Source organism: Scyliorhinus torazame, chromosome 31 (genome assembly GCF_047496885.1).
Source record: "Scyliorhinus torazame isolate Kashiwa2021f chromosome 31, sScyTor2.1, whole genome shotgun sequence".
Taxonomy (NCBI): domain Eukaryota; kingdom Metazoa; phylum Chordata; class Chondrichthyes; order Carcharhiniformes; family Scyliorhinidae; genus Scyliorhinus; species Scyliorhinus torazame.
In genome coordinates, this window is record NC_092737.1 from 36,257,103 (window position 1) to 36,276,836 (window position 19,734).

The window sequence follows — 19,734 nt, forward strand, 5'->3', positions numbered from 1 at the left end:
TCTGACAGTGCGGCACTCCCTCAGTACTGACCCTCTGACAGTGCAGCACTCCCTCAATACTGACCCTCTGACAGTGCAGCACTCCCTCAGTACTGACCCCCTGACAGTGCAGCACTCCCTCAGTACTGACCCTCTGACAGTGCAGCACTCCCTCAGTACTGACCCTCTGACAGTGCGGCACTCCCACAGTACTGACCCTCTGACAGTGCGGCACTCCCTCAGCACTGACCCACTGACAGTGCGGCACTCCCTCAGTACTGACCCTCTGACAGTGCGGCGCTCCCTCAGCACTGACCCACTGACAGTGCGGCACTCCCTCAGTACTGACCCTCTGACAGTGCAGCACTCCCTCAGTACTGACCCTCTGACAGTGCAGCACTCCCTCAGTACTGACCCTCTGACAGTGCAGCACTCCCACAGTACTGACCCTCTGACAGTGCGGCACTCCCTCAGTACTGACCCTCTGACAGTGCGGCACTCCCACAGTACTGACCCTCTGACAGTGCGGCACTCCCTCAGTACTGACTCTCTGACAGTGCGGCACTCCCTCAGTACTGACCCTCTGACAGTGCGGCACTCCCACAGTACTGACCCTCTGACAGTGCTGCACTCCCACAGTACTGACCCTCTGACAGTGCAGCGCTCCCTCAGTACTGACCCTCTGACAGTGCAGCGCTCCCTCAGTACTGACCCTCTGACAGTGCAGCACTCCCTCAGTACTGACCCTCTCGCAGTGCGGCACTCCCTCAGTACTGACCCTCTGTCAGTGCAGCACTCCCTCAGTTCTGTCCCTCTGACAGTGCGGCACTCCCTCAGTACTGACCCTCTGACAGTGCAGCATTCCCTCAGTACTGACCCTCTGACAGTGCGGCACTCCCTCAGTACTGACCCTCTGACAGTGCGGCGCTCCCTCAGTACTGACCCTCTGACAGTGCAGCACTCCCTCAGTACTGTCCCTCTGACAGTACGGCACTCCCTCAGTACGGACCCTCTGACAGTGCGGCACTCCCTCAGTACGGACCCTCTGACAGTGCAGCATTCCCTCAGTACTGACCCTCTGACAGTGCGGCACTCCCTCAGTACTGACCCTCTGACAGTGCAGCACTCCCTCAGTACTGACCCTCTGACAGTGCAGCGCTCCCTCAGTACTGTCCCTCTGACAGTGCGGCACTCCCTCAGTACTGACCCTCTGAGTGTGGCACTCCCTCAGTACTGACCCTCTGACAGTGCGGCACTCCCTCAGTACTGTCCCTCTGACAGTGCGGCTCTCCCTCAGTACTGACCCTCTGACAGTGCGGCACTCCCTCAGTACTGACCCTCTGACAGTGCAGCACTCCCTCAGTACTGATCCTCTGACAGTGCAGCACTCCCTCAGTACTGACCCTCTGACAGTGCAGCACTCCCTCAGTACTGACCCTCTGACAGTGCAGCACTCCCTCAGTACTGACCCTCTGACAGTGCAGCACTCCTTCAATACTGACCCTCTGACAGTGCGGCACTCCCACAGTACTGAACCTCTGACAGTGCGGTACTCCCTCAGTACTGACCCTCTGACAGTGCGGCACTCTCTCAGTACTGACCCTCTGGCAGTGCGGCACTCCCTCAGTACTGACCCTCTGACTGTGCAGCACTCCCTCAGTACTGACCCTCTGACAGTGCAGCACTCCCACAGTACTGACCCTCTGACAGTGCAGCACTCCCACAGTACTGACCCTCTGACAGTGCAGCACTCCCTCAGTACTGACCCTCTGGCAGTGCGGCACTCCCTCAGTACTGACCCTCTGACAGTGCAGCACTCCTTCAATACTGACCCTCTGACAGTGCAGCACTCCCTCAGTACTGACCCTCTGACAGTGCAGCACTCCCTCAATACTAACCCTCTGACAGTGCAGCACTCCCACAGTACTGACCCTCTGACAGTGCGGTACTCCCTCAGTACTGACCCTCTGACAGTGCAGCACTCCCACAGTACTGACCCTCTGACAGTGCAGCACTCCCTCAGTACTGACCCTCTGACAGTGCAGCACTCCCTCAGTACTGACCCTCTGACAGTGTGGCACTCCCTCAGTACTGACCCTCTGACAGTGCAGCACTCCCTCAGTACTGACACTCTGACAGTGTGGCACTCCCTCAGTACTGACCCTCTGACAGTGCAGCACTCCCTCAGTACTGACCCTCTGGCAGTGCGGCACTCCATCAGTACTGACCCTCTGACAGTGCGGCACTCCCTCAGTACTGACCCTCTGACAGTGCGGCACTCCCTCAGTACTGACCCTCTGACAGTGCAGCACTCCCTCAGTACTGACCCTCTGACAGTGCGGCACTCCCTCAGTACTGACCCTCTGACAGTGCGGCACTCCCTCAGTACTGACCCTCTGACAGTGCGGCACTCCATCAGTATTGACCCTCTGACAGTGCAGCACTCCCTCAGTACTGACCCTCTGACAGTGCAGAACTCCCTCAGTACTGTCCCTCTGACAGTGCGGCACTCCCTCAGTACTGACCCTCTGACAGTGCAGCACTCCCTCAGTACTGACCGTCTGACAGTGCGGCACTCCCTCAGTACTGACCCTCTGACAGTGCGGCACTCCATAGTATTGACCCTCTGACAGTGCAGCACTCCCTCAGTACTGACCCTCTGACAGAGCAGCGCTCCCTCAGTACTGAACCTCTGACAGTGCGGCACTCCATCAGTACTGACTCTCTGACAGTGCGGCACTCCCTCAGTAGTGACTCTCTGACAGTGCGGCACTCCCTCAGTACTGACCCTCTGACAGTGCAGCACTCCTTCAGTACTGACCCTCTGACAGTGCGGCACTCCCTCAGTACTGACCCTCTGACAGTGCAGCACTCCCTCAGTACTGACCCTCTGACAGTGCAGCACTCCTTCAGTACTGACCCTCTGACAGTGCGGCACTCCCTCAGTACTGAACCTCTGACAGTGCGGCACACCCTCAGTAGTGACTCTCTGACAGTGCGGCACTCCCTCAGTACTGACCCTCTGACAGTGCAGCACTCCTTCAGTACTGACCCTCTGACAGTGCGGCACTCCCTCAGTACTGACCCTCTGACAGTGCGGCACTCCCTCAGTACTGACCTCCTAACAGTGCAGCACTCCCTCAGTACTGACCCTCTGACAGTGCGGCACTCCCTCAGTACTGACCCTCTGACAGTGCAGCACTCCCTCAGTACTGACCCTCTGACAGTGCAGCACTCCGTCAGTACTGACCCTCTGACAGTGCAGCTCTCCCTCAGTACTGACCCTCTGACAGTGCGGCACTCCCTCAGTACTGACCCTCTGACAGTGCGGCACTCCCTCAGTACTGACCCTCTGACAGTGCAGCACTCCCTCAGTACTGACCTCCTAACAGTGCAGCACTCCCTCAGTACTGACCCTCTGACAGTGCAGCACTCCGTCAGTACTGACCCTCTGACAGTGCAGCACTCCCTCAGTACTGACCCTCTGACAGTGCGGCACTCCCTCAGTACTGACCCTCTGACAGTGCAGCACTCCCTCAGTACTGACCCTCTGACAGTGCAGCACTCCGTCAGTACTGACCCTCTGACAGTGCAGCTCTCCCTCAGTACTGACCCTCTGACAGTGCGGCACTCCCTCAGTACTGACCCTCTGACAGTGCGGCACTCCCTCAGTACTGACCCTCTGACAGTGCAGCGCTCCCTCAGTCCTGACTCTCTGACAGTGCAGCACTCCCACAGTACTGACCCTCTGACAGTGCGGCACTCCCTCAGTACTGACCCTCTGACAGTGCAGCACTCCCTCAGTACTGACCCTCTGACAGTGTGGCACTCCCTCAGTACTGACCCTCTGACAGTGCGGTGCTCCATCGGTACTGACCATCTGATAGTGCAGCACTCCCTCAGTACTGACCCTCTGACAGTGCGGCACTCCCTCTGTGTACAGATATCTCCCTGAGAGAGAGGGGACTGAGAGACACCAGTCAGTGTACAGATATCTCCCTGAGAGAGAGGACTGAGAGACACCAGTCAGTGTACAGATATCTCCCTGAGAGAGGGAGGTGACTGAGAGACACCAGTCAGTGTACAGATATCTCCCTGAGAGAAAGAGAGGGACTGAGAGACACCAGTCAGTGTACAGATATCTCCCTGAGAGAGATAGGGGACTGAGAGACACCAGTCAGTGTACAGATATCTCCCTGAGAGAGGGAGGTGACTGAGAGACACCAGTCAGTGTACAGATATCTCCCTGAGAGAAAGAGAGGGACTGAGAGACACCAGTCAGTGTACAGATATCTCCCTGAGAGAGGGAGGTGACTGAGAGACACCAGTCAGTGTACAGATATCTCCCTGAGAGAGAGAGAGAGGACTGAGAGACACCAGTCAGTGTACAGATATCTCTCCCTGAGAGAGCGAGGGGACTGAGAGACACCAGTCAGTGTACAGATATCTCCCTGCGAGAGAGGGGGGGCTGAGAGACACCAGTCAGTGTACAGATATCTCCCTGAGAGAGAGAGGGGACTGAGAGACACCAGTCAGTGTACAGATATCTCCCTGAGAGAGAGGGGGGACTGAGAGACACCAGTCAGTGTACAGATATCTCCCTGAGAGAGAGAGGGGACTGAGAGACAGCAGTCAGTGTACAGATATCTCCCTGAGAGAGAGGGGGGACTGAGAGACACCAGTCAGTGTACAGATATCTCCCTGAGAGAGAGAGGGGATTGGGAGACACCAGTCAGTGTACACATATCTCCCTGAGAGAGAGGGGACTGAGAGACACCAGTCAGTATACAGATATCTCCCTGAGAGAGAGGGGACACACAGAGACACAGAGAGAGACAGAGAGGCACAGAGAGGGAGACAGAGAGAGAGACACACAGAGAGAGAGAAACAGAAAGAGAGAGAGAGATGGAGACACAGAGAGAAAGAGAGAGAGACACAGAGAGACAGAGAGAGACACAGACAGAGAGATAGAGAGAGACATAGAGACACAGAGAGAGACATAGAGACACAGAGAGAGACAGAGACACAGAGAGACACAGAGACAGAGAGAGAGAGACAGAGACACAGAGAGAGAGAGAGAGAGACAGAGAGAGACAGAGAGGGAGAGAGACGGAGAGACAGAGAGAGAGGGAGAGACAGAGAGAGACAGACACAGAGAGAGACACAGAGAGAGACACAGAGAGAGACACAGAGATACAGAGAGAGAGAGAGAGACAGAGACACAGAGAGAGACACAGAGAGATACAGAGAGAGAAAGAGAGAGTCGGGGGTGGGGTTTTCTCAGTTGTTGGCCGTGTGATGTAGAGGGTGGGGTGAATGACGTGAGAGCTACAGGCCCCAAGAGGCTCCATCGCATTCAGATGAACGAAAGGTGAGGGGGTGGGCAACGTTACGCTGCCTCTGATGGAGTCCGTCCCATCAACAACCTCACTCGTAAACGACCAATTAGAGATTTTTAAAAAGAAAAATGACCCCCCCCCCCCTCCCTCCACGTAGCCCAGCGTTCGTTTCCTCTTCAGATAATAACCCAAGCCCCTCGCGAAGGCCTTCGATGGAGCCGGCCTCCACCGCGCGATCGGACAGTCCAGTCCAGGGTCCCAGCCGCCCACTGCGCAAAGAAGAAAAGTTTCCCGTTGACCTCCTTGACCAAATCTCCTCTCAACCTTCTCTCCGAGGACAACAGTCCCGGATTCTCCATTCTATCCACGGATACAGAACTGGCTCGGTCACAGAAGGCAAAGGGCAGCAGTAGAAGGGTGTGATTCTGAATGGAAGGTTGTGACGAGTGGTGTTCCACAGGGACCCGTGCTGGGGCCCCTGTTCTTTGTGGCGTACATAATCGATTTGGAGGAAAATGTAGCCGGTTTGATTAATAAGATCGCCAAAGACACCAAGGTTGGTCGAGTGGCAGAGAGTGCTGAGGACTGTCAGAGGATATAGCAGGACATAGATAGGTTGGAGACTTGGGCAGAGAAATGGCAAATGGAGTTTAATCCGGACAAATGTGAGGTAATGCGTTTTGGTCGGTCTAACAGAGGGGAAATATACCATAAATGGCAAAACTCTTCGGAATATAGAGAGATCTGGGCGTGCAGGTCCACAGATCTTTGAAGGTGGCAACACAAGTGGACAAGGTAGTCAAAAAAGCAGACGGAATACTTGCCTTCATTGGACGGGGCATCGAGTATACAAACTGACAAGTCAGGCTGCAGTTGTATAGAACCTCGGTAAGGCCGCACTTGGAATATTGCGCACAATTCTGGTCACCACACTACCAGAAGGATGTGGCGGCTTTGGAGAGGGTGCAGAGGAGGTTTACCAGGATGTTGCCGGGTCTGCAGGGTGTTAGCTGTGCGGAGAGGCTGAATCGACTCGGACTGTTTCCATTAGAACGACGGAGGTTGAGGGGCGACCTGATAGAGGTCTACAAGATTATGAGGGGCATAGACAGAGTGGCTGGGCAGGCACTCTTTCCCAGGGTGGAGGGGTCAGTCACCGGGGGGCACAGGTTTAAGGTCCGTGGGGCAGGGTTTAGAGGAGATGTGCGAGGCAGGTTTTTTACACAGAGGGTGGTGAGTGTCTGGAACGCGTTGCCAGGGGAGGTTGTGGAAATAGATACATTAACGGCGTTCAAAAGGCATCTCGGCAAACACATGGACAGGACGGGTATAGAGGGACACGGCACAAGGAAGTGCTGAGGGTTTGGGCCAGGGTTGGTATCATGGCTTGGAGGGCCGAAGGGCCTGTTCCCGTGCTGTATTGCTGTTTGCTAATCTTGTAAACGTGAGGGTATTCGAGCGAAGACTGGGCAACCATTCTTTGTAATGTAATCCTTTGTGCCGCGGTAGCGCCCTGGCGAATCGGTGATCCCCGCGCCCACCAGGACCGGCGGTATCCTCCCTGAGGTGTGCTGCATGGGACTGGACGCGGTTACTCCAGATGGCGGGGCGGGGGGGGGGGGGGTCCGGCCACGCACGGGTTTGCAACGCGCTGTCCCCGCCGCCGTTACCTTTTCTTTGACTCCTCCTCCTCGCGCTGTTTCCATTCCGTCTTGGTCTTGCGGTACAACAGGTTCATCTCGTCGCGGAGGCAGCGGGCTGGCTTGGCCGCCTCACAGCTGTGCGCCGCGGTCAGCGCGCTATAGGTGCGGAGCCCTTTCTCTTCGATAAGCTGGAGGAAGCTGGCGATGGCTGCATCCTGGAAACCACCAGACATCTTCCAGGGGCCGGCCAGTGGGAGGAAGGCAGCGAGCACCGGGCCCTGTGGGGGAGGAAAGACCCGCCAATCAGTGAAGAGTACGTTTCCCACCATTCCCATCCCTTGTACCTCAACCCCACACTGCTGCCCCATGCATAGCCCTCTACCCACCCACACCACGGCCCCCCGTGCCAAGCTGTGCCCTTCCCCCATCTCCCTGTCGCTATGAATGCCACCCCATACCATGGTCTGGAACGCCCATTCTCATTCAACGTATAGAACCAACGAACCCGATCGTGACAGCAAGAATGTGTTTTTTAAAAAAAAAGTGCTCCAAAAATGATTGGCTGTTTCTTGAAAAAAATATCCTTTTTACTGCAGGCAGGGTAGCACAGTGGTTAGCACTGTTGCAAGGGGCTGGTTTAGCAGGACAAGGCCAGCAGCGCGGGTTCAATTCCCGTACCGGCCTCTCCGAACAGGCGCCGGAATGTGGCGACGAGGGGCTTTTCACAGTAACTTCATTTGAAGGCTACTTGTGACGATAAGCGATCATTATTCGCAGCGCCAGGGTCCCGGGTTCGATTCCCAGGCTTGGGTCACTGTCTGTGCGGAGTCTGCACGTTCTCCCCCGTGTCTGCGTGGGTTTCCTCCGGGTGCTCCGGTTTCTTCCCACAAGTCCTGAAAGACGTGCTTGTTAGGTGAATTGGACATTCTGAATTCTCCCTCTGTGTACCCGAACAGGCGCCGGAGTGTGGCGACTAGGGGATTTTCACAGTAACTTCATTGCAGTGTTAATGTAAGCCAACTTGTGACGATAAAGATTATTATTATTAGGTGCCAACCATCAGACTCTTTGAAGATCAATAGCTGACACTCCGAGCACTAGAAACCTCTTTACCTCGGGCAAACACACAATGCGAAATTGACAGCGTGGATCAGAGATAGGCAGACATCTACAGGAAATCCCCAAAGTGGACAATATCACAGGAACCCACCATTAACAATACCATCAGCTGACACCACCAGCAGCGTGCTAACTGTACACCGCGATAAACCGAACGTTCCCATTTCTGCTGGCTGGGGGAGGGGGAGAGTAATTCTGCTCAGGAGAATCGACTGAGATTGACCGACCTGCTAATGAATCGAACCTGGAGGTTCCCAACTTTGACACGGCATCAGGTTCTGGGGAAAGGACTACTGACTGGATTATCCGGACATTGGGAAAGTGAGTTACCCTCTCAGGCCAAAGCAAATTGTCACCACCGACAAGATTCGCACCATGGATCGGAAACTATCACCCACGCAAACTCAGTCCTGTTACACACACACACACACAAGTCACACATTCTCCCCACTCCCCTGTGGGAGCGAGTCCCACATTCTCCCCACTCCCTGTGGGAGCGAGTCCCACATTCTCCCCACTCCCCTGTGGGAGCGAGTCCCACATTCTCCCCACTCCCTGTGGGAGCGAGTCCCACATTCTCCCCACTCCCCTGTGGGAGCGAGTCCCACACTCTCCCCACTCCCTGTGGGAGCGAGTCCCACATTCTACCAACTCCCCTGTGGGAGCGAGTCCCACATTCTCCCCACTCCCTGTGGGAGCGAGTCCCACCTTCTCCCCACTCCCTGTGGGAGCGAGTCCCACCTTCTCCCCACTCCCCTGTGGGAGTGAGTCCCACATTCTCCCCACTCCCTGTGGGAGCGAGTCCCACATTCTCCCCACTCCCTGTGGGAGTGAGTCCCACCTTCTCCCCACTCCCCTGTGGGAGCGAGTCCCACATTCTCCCCACTCCCTGTGGGAGCGAGTCCCACATTCTCCCCACTCTCTGTGGGAGCGAATCCCACATTCTCCCCACTCCCCTGTGGGAGCGAGTCCCACACTCTCCCCACTCCCCTGTGGGAGCGAGTCCCACACTCTCCCCACTCCCTGTGGGAGCGAGTCCCACATTCTCCCCACTCCTTGTGGGAGCGAGTCCCACATTCTCCCCACTCCCTGTGGGAGCGAGTCCCACATTCTCCCCACTCCCCTGAGACACCGCGCTCGCCAGCCCCCCCCCCCCGCCCCACCCCGGCTAATAAGGTCGAGCAGCATTTAAACTTGCTCGGCCCACCCCAGCCAGCTGATAACAATGGCGTCCAGGCGACCAGTCCAGGATTCAGGAATGCTGACCTGGAGAGGCTCCTGAACGCGACGGAGGCCAGGACGGATGTCCTGTTCCCCCTCCCCAGGGTCCCGGGGAGTCAGTCACAGCATCCCAGTGCCGAGGTCATGGTCAATGTAAGGCCCGGGAGGGTGACCTCTGCTGCCGGAAGAAGGTCAATGACGTACACTGGGCCGCAGGAGCGAGAACGCACCAATTCCCCCCCACAAGTCCTCCACCGCACCCCCCAATCAGAGACGTTTGTGCCCCCCAGGCGAGCATCCACCCCAACTCCCCATGCAACCCCAACCCCACCTTCACACCTCCTTTGCCACCACTGAGCCAGGCGTGTGGCCACCAATGCTGTGTGTCTCCTCAGGGAAACCTCTCCCGCAATCCCCGGGGGACGGTCCAGACTGACTGTGATGTGCCGGACTTGAGAATCCTCACCTCCTTCGAGGAGCGGTCCTGGAGGTGAGGGGTGGGACCGAGGACAGAGCGGTCACCCACGCGGAGGTTGGCAGATGCCGCGGAGGGGAGGTACCCCCCCCACCCCCGGCCCCCACCCGTGGGATCTGTCAGACGTGAGTTGTTATTGCTTTACTGACTGACCCATCCCTCCCACTGACCACATGTCCATTCTCCCAGAGGCACTCCAGCCAACATCGACGGCTCATCACGGGCGGCCCCCTCTCCCGAATCCCATCCCGGAGGCCCCCCTCTCCCGAATCCCATCCCGGAGGCCCCCTCTCCCGAATCCCATCCCGGGCGGCCGTCTCTTCCGAATCCCATCCCGGAGGCCCCCTCTCCCGAATCCCATCCCGGGCGGCCGTCTCTTCCGAATCCCATCCCGGAGGCCCCCTCTCCCGAATCCCATCCCGGAGGCCCCCTCTCCCGAATCCCATCCCGGGCGGCCGTCTCTTCCGAATCCCATCCCGGAGGCCCCCTCTCCCGAATCCCATCCCGGGAGGCCCCCTCGCCCCACTCCCATCCCGGGCGGCTCCCTCTCCCGAATCCCATCCCGGGCGGCTCCCTCTCCCGAATCCCATCCCGGGCGGCCCCCTCTCCCGAATCCCATCCCGGGCGGCCCCCTCTCCCGAATCCCATCCTGGGCGGCCCCCGCTCCCGAATCCCATCCCGGGCAGCCTCCTTTCCCGAATCCCATCCCGGGCGGCCCCCTCTCCCGAATCCCATCCCGGGCGGCCCCCTCTCCCGAATCCCATCCCGGGCGGCCCCCTCTCCCGAATCCCATCCCGGGCGGCCCCCTCTCCCGAATCCCATCCCGGGCGGCCCCTTCTCCCGAATCCCATCCCGGGCGGCCCCCTCTCCCGAATCCCATCCCGGGCGGCTCCCTCTCCCGAATCCCGTCCCGGAGGCCCCCTCTCCCGAATCCCATCCCGGAGGCCCCCTCTCCCGAATCCCATCCCGGGCGGCTGCCTCTCCCCACTCCCATCCCGGGAGGCCCCCTCTCCCGAATCCCATCCCGGAGGCCCCCTCTCCCGAATCCCATCCCGGGCGGCTGCCTCTCCCCACTCCCATCCCGGGCGGCTCCCTCTCCCGAATCCCGTCCCGGAGGCCCCCTCTCCCGAATCCCATCCCGGGAGGCCCCCTCCCCCGAATGCCATCCCGGCGGCTCCTTCTCCCGAATCCCATCCCGGAGGCCCCCTCTCCCGAATCCCATCCCTGGCGGCCCCCTCTCCCGAATCCCATCCCGGGCGGCTCCCTCTCCCAAATCCTATCCTGGGCAGCCTCCTTTCCCGAATCCCATCCCAGACGGCCCCCTCTCCCGAATCCCATCCCGGAGGCCCCCTCTCCCGAATCCCATCCCGGGCGGCTCCCTCTCCCGAATCCCATCCCGGAGGCCCCCTCTCCCGAATCCCATCCTGGGCGGCCCCCTCTCCCGAATCCCATCCCGGAGGCCCCCTCTCCCGAATCCCATCCCGGGCGGCCCCCTCTCCCGAATCCCATCCCGGGCGGCCCCCTCTCCCGAATCCCATCCCGGGCAGCCTCCTTTCCCGAATCCCATCCCTGGCGGCCCCCTCTCCCGAATCCTATCCCGGGCGGCCCCCCCTTCCGAATCCCATCCCGGAGGCCACCTCTCCTCACTCCCATCCCGGGCAGCCTCCTTTCCCGAATCTCATCCCAGGCGGCCCCCTCTCCTGAATCCCATCCCAGACGGCCCCCTCTCCCGAATCCCATCCCGGGCGGCTCCCTCTCCCGAATCCCATCCCGGGCGGCCCCCTCTCCCGAATCCCATCCCGGGCGGCCCCCTCTCCCGAATCCCATCCCGGACGGCCCCTCTCCCGAATCCCATCCCGGGCGGCTCCTTTCCCGAATCCCATCCCAGGCGGCCCCCTCTCCCGAATCCCATCCTGGGCGGCCCCTTTTCCCGAATCCCATCCCGGGCGGCCCCCTCTCCCGAATCCCATCCCGGGCGGCTCCCTCTCCCGAATCCCATCCCGGAGTCCCCCTCTCCCGAATCCCATCCCGGGCGGCTCCCCCTCCCCACTCCCATCCCGGGCGGCCCCCTCTCCCGAATGCCATCCCGGGCGGCTCCTTCTCCCGAATCCCATCCTGGGCGGCCTCCTTTCCCGAATCCCATCCCAGACGGCCCCCTCTCCCGAATCCCATACCGGAGGCCCCCTCTCCCGAATCCCATCCCGGGCGGCCCCCTCTCCCAAATCCCATCCCGGGTGGCCCCCTCTCCCAAATCCCATCCCGGGCTGCTCCCTCTCCCGAATCCCATCCCGGAGGCCCCCTCTCCCAATTCCCATCCCGGGCGGCCCCCTCTCCCGAATCCCATCCCGGAGGCCCCCTCTCCCGAATCCCATCCCGGGCGGCCCCCTCTCCCGAATCCCATCCCGGAGGCCCCCTCTCCCGAATCCCATCCCGGGCGGCTCCCTCTCCTGAATCCCTTCCCGGGCGGCCCCCTTTCCCGAATCCCATCCCAGACGGCCCCCTCTCCCGAATCCCATCCCGGGCGGCCCCCTCTCCCGAATCCCATCCCAGAGGCCCCCTCTCCCGAATCCCATCCCAGAGGCCCCCTCTCCCGAATCCCATTCCGGGCGGCTCCCTCTCCCCACTCCCATCCCGGGCGGCCCCCTCTCCCGAATGTCATCCCGGGCGGCTCCTTCTCCCGAATCCCATCCTGGGCGGCCTCCTTTCCCGAATCCCATCCCAGACGGCCCCCTCTCCCGAATCCCATCCCGGAGGCCCCCTCTCCCGAATCCCATCCCGGGCGGCCCCCACTCCCAAATCCCATCCCGGGCTGCTCCCTCTCCCGAATCCCATCCCGGAGGCCCCCTCTCCCGAATCCCATCCCGGGCGGCCCCCTCTCCCGAATCCCATCCCGGAGGCCCCCTCTCCCGAATCCCATCCCGGGCGGCTCCCTCTCCCGAATCCCATCCCGGGCGGCTCCCTCTCCCGAATCCCATCCCGGGCGGCTCCCTCTCCCGAATCCCATCCCGGGCGGCCTCCTTTCCCGAATCCCATCCCAGACGGCCCCCTCTCCCGAATCCCATCCCGGAGGCCCCCTCTCCCGAATCCCATCCCGGGCGGCCCCCTCTCCCGAATCCCATCCCGGCCGGCCCCCTCTCCCGAATCCCATCCCGGAGGCCCCCTCTCCCGAATCCCATCCCGGGCGGCCCCCTCTCCCGAATCCCATCCCGGTCAGCCTCCTTTCCCGAATCCCATCCCAGGCGGCCCCCTCTCCCGAATCCCATCCCGGGCGGCCCCCCCTCCCGAATCCCATCCCGGAGGCCCCCTCTCTCAAATCCCATCCCGGAGGCCCCCTCTCCCCACTCCCATCCCGGGCGGCTCCCTCTCCCGAATCCCATCCCGGGCGGCTCCCTCTCCCGAATCCCATCCCGGGCGGCCCCCTCTCCCGAATCCCATCCCGGGCGGCCCCTCTCCCGAATCCCATCCCGGGCAGCCTCGTTTCCCGAACCCCATCCCAGGCGGCCCCCTCTCCCGAATCCCATCCTGGGTGGCCCCTTCTCCCGAATCCCATCCCGGGCGGCCCCCTCTCCCGAATCCCATCCCGGGTGGCTCCCTCTCCCGAATCCCATCCCGGGCGGCCCCCTCTCCCGAATCCCATCCCTGGCGGCTCCCTCTCCCGAATCCCATTCCGGAGGCCCCCTCTCCCGAATCCCATCCCGGATGCCCCCTCTCCCGAATCCCATCCCGGAGGCCCCCTCTCCCGAATCCCATCCCGGGCGGCTCCCTCTCCTGAATCCCATCCCAGGCGGCCCCCCTCTCCCGAATCCCATTCCGGAGGCCCCCTCTCCCGAATCCCATCCCGGGCGGCTCCCTCTCCCGAATCCCATCCCGGGCGGCCCCCTCTCCCGAATCCCATCCCGGGCTGATCCCTCTCCCGAATCCCATCCCGGGCAGCCCCCTCTCCCGAATCCCATCCCGGAGGCCCCCTCTCCCGAATCCCATCCCGGGCGGCTCCCTCTCCCGAATCCCATCCCAGGCGGCCCCCCTCTCCCGAATCCCATTCCGGAGGCCCCCTCTCCCGAATCCCATCCCGGATGCCCCCTCTCCCGAATCCCATCCCGGAGGCCCCCTCTCCCGAATCCCATCCCGGGCGGCTCCCTCTCCCGAATCCCATCCCAGGCGGCCCCCCTCTCCCGAATCCCATTCCGGAGGCCCCCTCTCCCGAATCCCATCCCGGGCGGCTCCCTCTCCCGAATCCCATCCCGGGCAGCCCCCTCTCCCGAATCCCATCCCGGAGGCCCCCTCTCCCGAATCCCATTCCGGGCGGCTCCCTCTCCCGAATCCCATCCCGGGCGGCTCCCTCTCCCGAATCCCATCCTGGAGGCCCCCTCTCCCGAATCCCATTCCAGGCGGCCCCCTCTTCAGAATCCCATCCCGGGCGGCCTGGGGCACAATCTGGTGAGCTCCACACAGCTGGGGATGTCGCCCAGGTGGCGTCAGGAACCGCCCCAGCCGAGGCAGCAGCCGGGGGGCTGTGGATCCCAGGACCCAGGTGGGACAGGGATACCCGGAGCTGATGGAGACGATCGGGAGCGGGCGGGACTGTCAGGCCGAGATGGCAGCGTCACTCCAGCAGATCCGTAGCCGATTGGAGGAATCCCAGACCATGGGGAGCCGCAAGGGCTGGCAGAGCCGGGCGCTGCGGGGGGCAACCGGACCTCCAACCACCTGCCCCCTCCGGGCACTGACCGGGAGGAAGGGGCGCTGGGTGCCAACACGGACCCTCCCCATGGGGTGGCGACGGTGGGCACATGCTCCCCTGAGTTGCACGTTTCGGGGCCAGCACATGGGACAAGGCGGCAAGGCGGGCACCATCGGGAGAGGGAGGAATGCCATAACACCCACTCATGTATACAATGAGATTTGTTACACACAATGGACACCCTTGTGCACAAGCAGTACGTCGCCTCTGCCACTTTCCTCTGCAATGTGGGCTGACCTCTGAGCTCTTTGCCCCATCTCTCCAGGCATCTCCCCCTCCCCGCGGCAGCCACCCTCCCACCAGCCGGGGACACGTCCCCGGAGCTGTGACCAATTTCCTGGGTGCCCACATTTGGATGTGGCGGTGCCTCCCGCAATGCCCACGCATCAGGGTGTGATGGCGATGCTGTGCAATGACTCCCCCATGCTACATGGCCCGCCCACCCCCCGGGAATCCACTCGCTCACTTCACCACCATTGCCAATTCCCAATAGCCTTCCGGAGCAAGGGCAGAGGCCCCGGCTGTCGGTGGGGGTTATGGGTGGTTGGTAAGGGCAGATGGGCAGGGATAAGGCATGCCCCCGGAACGGGTACACACCATCCAGGGAACCCCCCCCCCCATGGCAGCCCACCCCTACGGAAGGTCCCCCTGTCATGGGAGAGCACCTTTAAGAAGTGGGTGTTTATCAAATAGCTGCAGTGATGTCAGAGTGTGGGTGGAGCTGGGCTGCTTTTACTTTTGTTTCTGAGCTGGCGGCTACAGTGTGTGTTTTGTTTTGTCTTCGGAGTTGGAGCTGAACCCAGCCAAACAAGGTGTAATTTTGATCTCTCTCCGCATGCAAGGAATGTCTTCAGATCACTTGCTGATTTAAAAGAGATAACTGCTCTCAGTCGAGAATTTAAACCTGGGCCGGGATTCTCCCGCAATCGGCGGGGCGGCCCGTACCGGCGGCAAGAGCGGCGCAAACCACTCCGGCGTCGGGCAGCCCGGAAGTGGCGGAATCCTCCGCACTAGGCCGGCGCTGGAGGGGTTAGTTGTGCTGGCGCAAGTTGGCGCATGCACAGGGGGTTTCTTCTCAGCGCCGGCCTCGGCGGAGACTGACAGAGGCCGGCGCGGGGGGAATGAATGCCCCCGCGGCACAGGCCCGCCCACAGATCAGTGGGCCCCGATCGCAGACCAGGCCCCCGTGGAGGGGCCTCCCCCCGGGGCCGGATACCCCCCCCCCCCAACCCCCACGCCCTCCCCCCCGAGGACCCCGACAAGCCAGGTCCCGCCGGGATCGACCATGTCCATTTCACACCGGCGGGACTGGCCAGGAACGCACGGCCGTTCGGCTCGTCAGGGAGTGGGGGATTGCCGGGGGGGGGGGGGGGGGGGCGGGGGGAGGGGGCCGCTGCCAAAGGCCCCCGACCGGCGCGATCCCCGCCCCCGCCCGAAAGCCAGCGCCGGAGAATTCGACAGCCAGCGGCGGGGCGGGAGAAGCCCGTGCGGTACCTGTCCGGGGAATGTTTGATGGGGACAGTGTAGAGGGAGCTTTACTCTGTATCTAACCCCGTGCTGTACCTGTCCGGGGAGTGTTTGATGGGGACAGTGTAGAGGGTGCTTTACTCTGTATCTAACCCCGCGCTGTACCTGTCCTGGGAGTGTTTGATGGGGACAGTGTAGAGGGAGCTTTACTCTGTATCTAACCCCGTGCTGTACCTGTCCTGGGAGTGTTTGATGGGGACAGTGTAGAGGGAGCTTTACTCTGTATCTAACCCCGCGCTGTACCTGTCCTGGGAGTGTTTGATGGGGACAGTGGAGAGGGAGCTTTACTCTGTATCTAACCCCATGCTGTACCTGTCCTGGGAGTGTTTGATGGGGACAGTGTAGAGGGAGCTTTACTCTGTATCTAACCCTGTGCTGTACCTGTCCTGGGAGTGTTTGATGGGGACAGTGTAGAGGGAGCTTTACTCTGTATCTAACCCCGTGCTGTACCTGTCCTGGGAGTGTTTGATAGGGACAGTGTAGAGGGAGCTTTACTCTGTATCTAACCCCGTGCTGTATCTGTCCTGGGAGTGTTTGATGGGGACAGTGTAGAGGGAGCTTTACTCTGTATCTAACCCCGTGCTCCACCTGTCCTGGGAGTGTTTGATGGGGACAGTGTAGAGGGATCTTTACTCTGTATCTAACCCCGTGCTGTACCTGTCCAGGGAATGTTTGATGGGGACAGTGTAGAGGGAGGTTTACTCTGTATCTAACCCCGTGCTGTACCTGTCCTGGGAGTGTTTGATGGGGACAGTGTAGAGGGAGCTTTACTCTGTATCTAATCCCATGCTGTACCTGTCCTGGGAGTGTTTGATGGGGACAGTGTAGAGGGAGCTTTACTCTGTATTTAACCCCGTGCTGTACCTGGCCTGGGAGTGTTTGATGGGGACAGTGTAGAGGGAGCTTTAATCTGTATCTAACCCCGTGCTGTACCTGTCCTGGGAGTGTTTGATGGGGACAGTGTAGAGGGAGCTTTACTCTGTATCTAACCCCGTGCTGTACCTGGCCTGGGACTGTTTGATGGGGACAGTGTAGAGGGAGCTTTACTCTGTATCTAACCCCGTGCTGTACCTGGCCTGGGAGTGTTTGATGGGGACAGTGTAGAGGGAGCTTTACTCTGTATCTAACCCTGTGCTATACCTGTCCTGGGAGTGTTTGATGGGGACAGTGTAGAGGGAGCTTTACTCTGTATCTAACCCCGTGCTGTACCTGTCCTGGGAGTGTTTGATGGGGTCAGTGTAGAGGGAGCTTTACTCTGTATCTAACCCCGCGCTGTACCTGTCCTGGGAGTGTTTGATGGGGACAGTGTAAAGGGAGCTTTACTCTGTCTCTAACCACGTGCTGTACCTGTCCTTGGAGTGTTTGATGGGGAAAGTGTAAAGGGAGCTTTACTCTGTCTCTAACCACGTGCTGTACCTGTCCTGGGAGTGTATGATGGGGACAGTGGAGAGGGAGCTTTACTCTGTATCTAACCCCGTGCTGTAACTGTCCTGGGAGTGTTTGATGGGGACAGTGTAGAGGGAGCTTTACTCTGTATCTAACCCCGTGCTGTACCTGTCCTGGGAGTGATTGATGGTGACAGTGTAGAGGGAGCTTTACTCTGTATCTAACCCCGTGCTGTACCTGTCCTGGGAGAGTTTGATGGGGACAGTGTAGAGGGAGCTTTACTCTGTATCTAACCCCGTGCTGTACCTGTCCTGGGAGTGTTTGATGGGGACAGTGTAGATGGAGCTTTACTCTGCATCTAACCCCAGTTGTACCTGTCCTGGGAGTGTTTGATGGGGACAGTGTAGAGGGAGCTTTACTCTGTATCTAACCCCGTGCTGTAGCTCTCCTGGGAGTCTTTGAAGGGGACAGTGTAAAGGGAGCTTTTGTCTGTCTCTAACCACGTGCTGTACCTGTCCTGCGAGTGTTTGATGGGGAAAGTGTAAAGGGAGCTTTACTCTGTCTCTAACCACGTGCTGTACCTGTCCTGGGAGTGTATGATGGGGACAGTGCAGAGGGAGCTTTACTCTGTATCTAACCCCGTGCTGTACCTGTCCTGGGAGTGATTGATGGGGACAGTGTAGAGGGAGCTTTACTCTGTATCTAACCCTGTGCTGTACCTGTCCTGGGAGTGTTTGATGGGGACAGTGTAGAGGGAGCTTTACTCTGTATCTAACCCCGTGCTGTACCTGTCCTGGGAGTGTTTGATGGGGACAGTGTAGAGGGAGCTTTACTCTGTATCTAACCCCGTGCTGTACCTGTCCTGGGAGTGTTTGATGGGGACAGTGTAGATGGAGCTTTACTCTGCATCTAACCCCAGTTGTACCTGTCCTGGGAGTGTTTGATGGGGACAGTGTAGAGGGAGCTTTACTCTGTATCTAACCCCGTGCTGCACCTGTCCTGAGAGTGTTTGATGGGGACAGTGTAGAGGGAGATTTACTCTGTATCTAACCCCGTGCTGTACCTGTCCTGGGAGTGTTTGATGGGGACAGTGTAGAGGGAGCTTTACTCTGTATCTAACCCTGTGCTGTGTCTGTCCGGGGAGTGTTTGATGGGGACAGTGTAGAGGGAGCTTTACTCTGTATCTAACCCCGTGCTGTACCTGTCCTGGGAGTGTTTAATGGGGACAGTGTAGATGGAGATTTAATCTGCATCTAACCCCAGTTGTACCTGTCCTGGGAGAGTTTGATGGGGACAGTGTAGAGGGAGCTTTACTCTGTATCTAACCCCGTGCTGTACCTGTCCTGGGAGTGTTTGATGGGACAGTGTAGAGGGAGCTTTACTCTGTATCTAACCCCGCGCTGTACCTGTCCTGGGAGTGTTTGATGGGGACAGTGTAGAGCGAGCTTTACTCTGTATCTAACCCCGCGCTGTACCTGTCCTGGGAGTGTTTGATGGGGACAGTGTAGAGGGAGCTTTACTCTGTATCTAACCCCGTGCTGTACCTGTCCTGGGAGTGTTTGATGGGGACAGTGTAGAGGGAGCTTTACTCTGTATCTAACCCCGCGCTGTACCTGTCCTGGGAGTGTTTGATGGGGACAGTGGAGAGGGAGCTTTACTCTGTATCTAACCCCATGCTGTACCTGTCCTGGGAGTGTTTGATGGGGACAGTGTAGAGGGAGCTTTACTCTGTATCTAACCCTGTGCTGTACCTGTCCTGGGAGTGTTTGATGGGGACAGTGTAGAGGGAGCTTTACTCTGTATCTAACCCCGTGCTGTACCTGTCCTGGGAGTGTTTGATAGGGACAGTGTAGAGGGAGCTTTACTCTGTATCTAACCCCGTGCTGTATCTGTCCTGGGAGTGTTTGATGGGGACAGTGTAGAGGGAGCTTTACTCTGTATCTAACCCCGTGCTCCACCTGTCCTGGGAGTGTTTGATGGGGACAGTGTAGAGGGATCTTTACTCTGTATCTAACCCCGTGCTGTACCTGTCCAGGGAATGTTTGATGGGGACAGTGTAGAGGGAGGTTTACTCTGTATCTAACCCCGTGCTGTACCTGTCCTGGGAGTGTTTGATGGGGACAGTGTAGAGGGAGCTTTACTCTGTATCTAATCCCATGCTGTACCTGTCCTGGGAGTGTTTGATGGGGACAGTGTAGAGGGAGCTTTACTCTGTATTTAACCCCGTGCTGTACCTGGCCTGGGAGTGTTTGATGGGGACAGTGTAGAGGGAGCTTTAATCTGTATCTAACCCCGTGCTGTACC

At 59.7% G+C, this 19,734-nt stretch overlaps 1 protein-coding gene across 1 annotated transcript in view; it reads right to left on the reverse strand.

Moving 5' to 3' along the window:
• LOC140404784 (neuronal tyrosine-phosphorylated phosphoinositide-3-kinase adapter 1-like) overlaps positions 1 to 7,235 on the reverse strand; it is a 136,287-nt gene extending 129,052 nt beyond the window's left edge. Inside the window, 1 exon segment of the mRNA XM_072493527.1 lies at positions 6,989 to 7,235. Within this exon segment, the coding sequence (XP_072349628.1) occupies positions 6,989 to 7,194 (206 nt within the window). The 5' untranslated portion in view covers positions 7,195 to 7,235.
• Between the last annotated feature and the right edge of the window lie 12,499 nt (positions 7,236 to 19,734).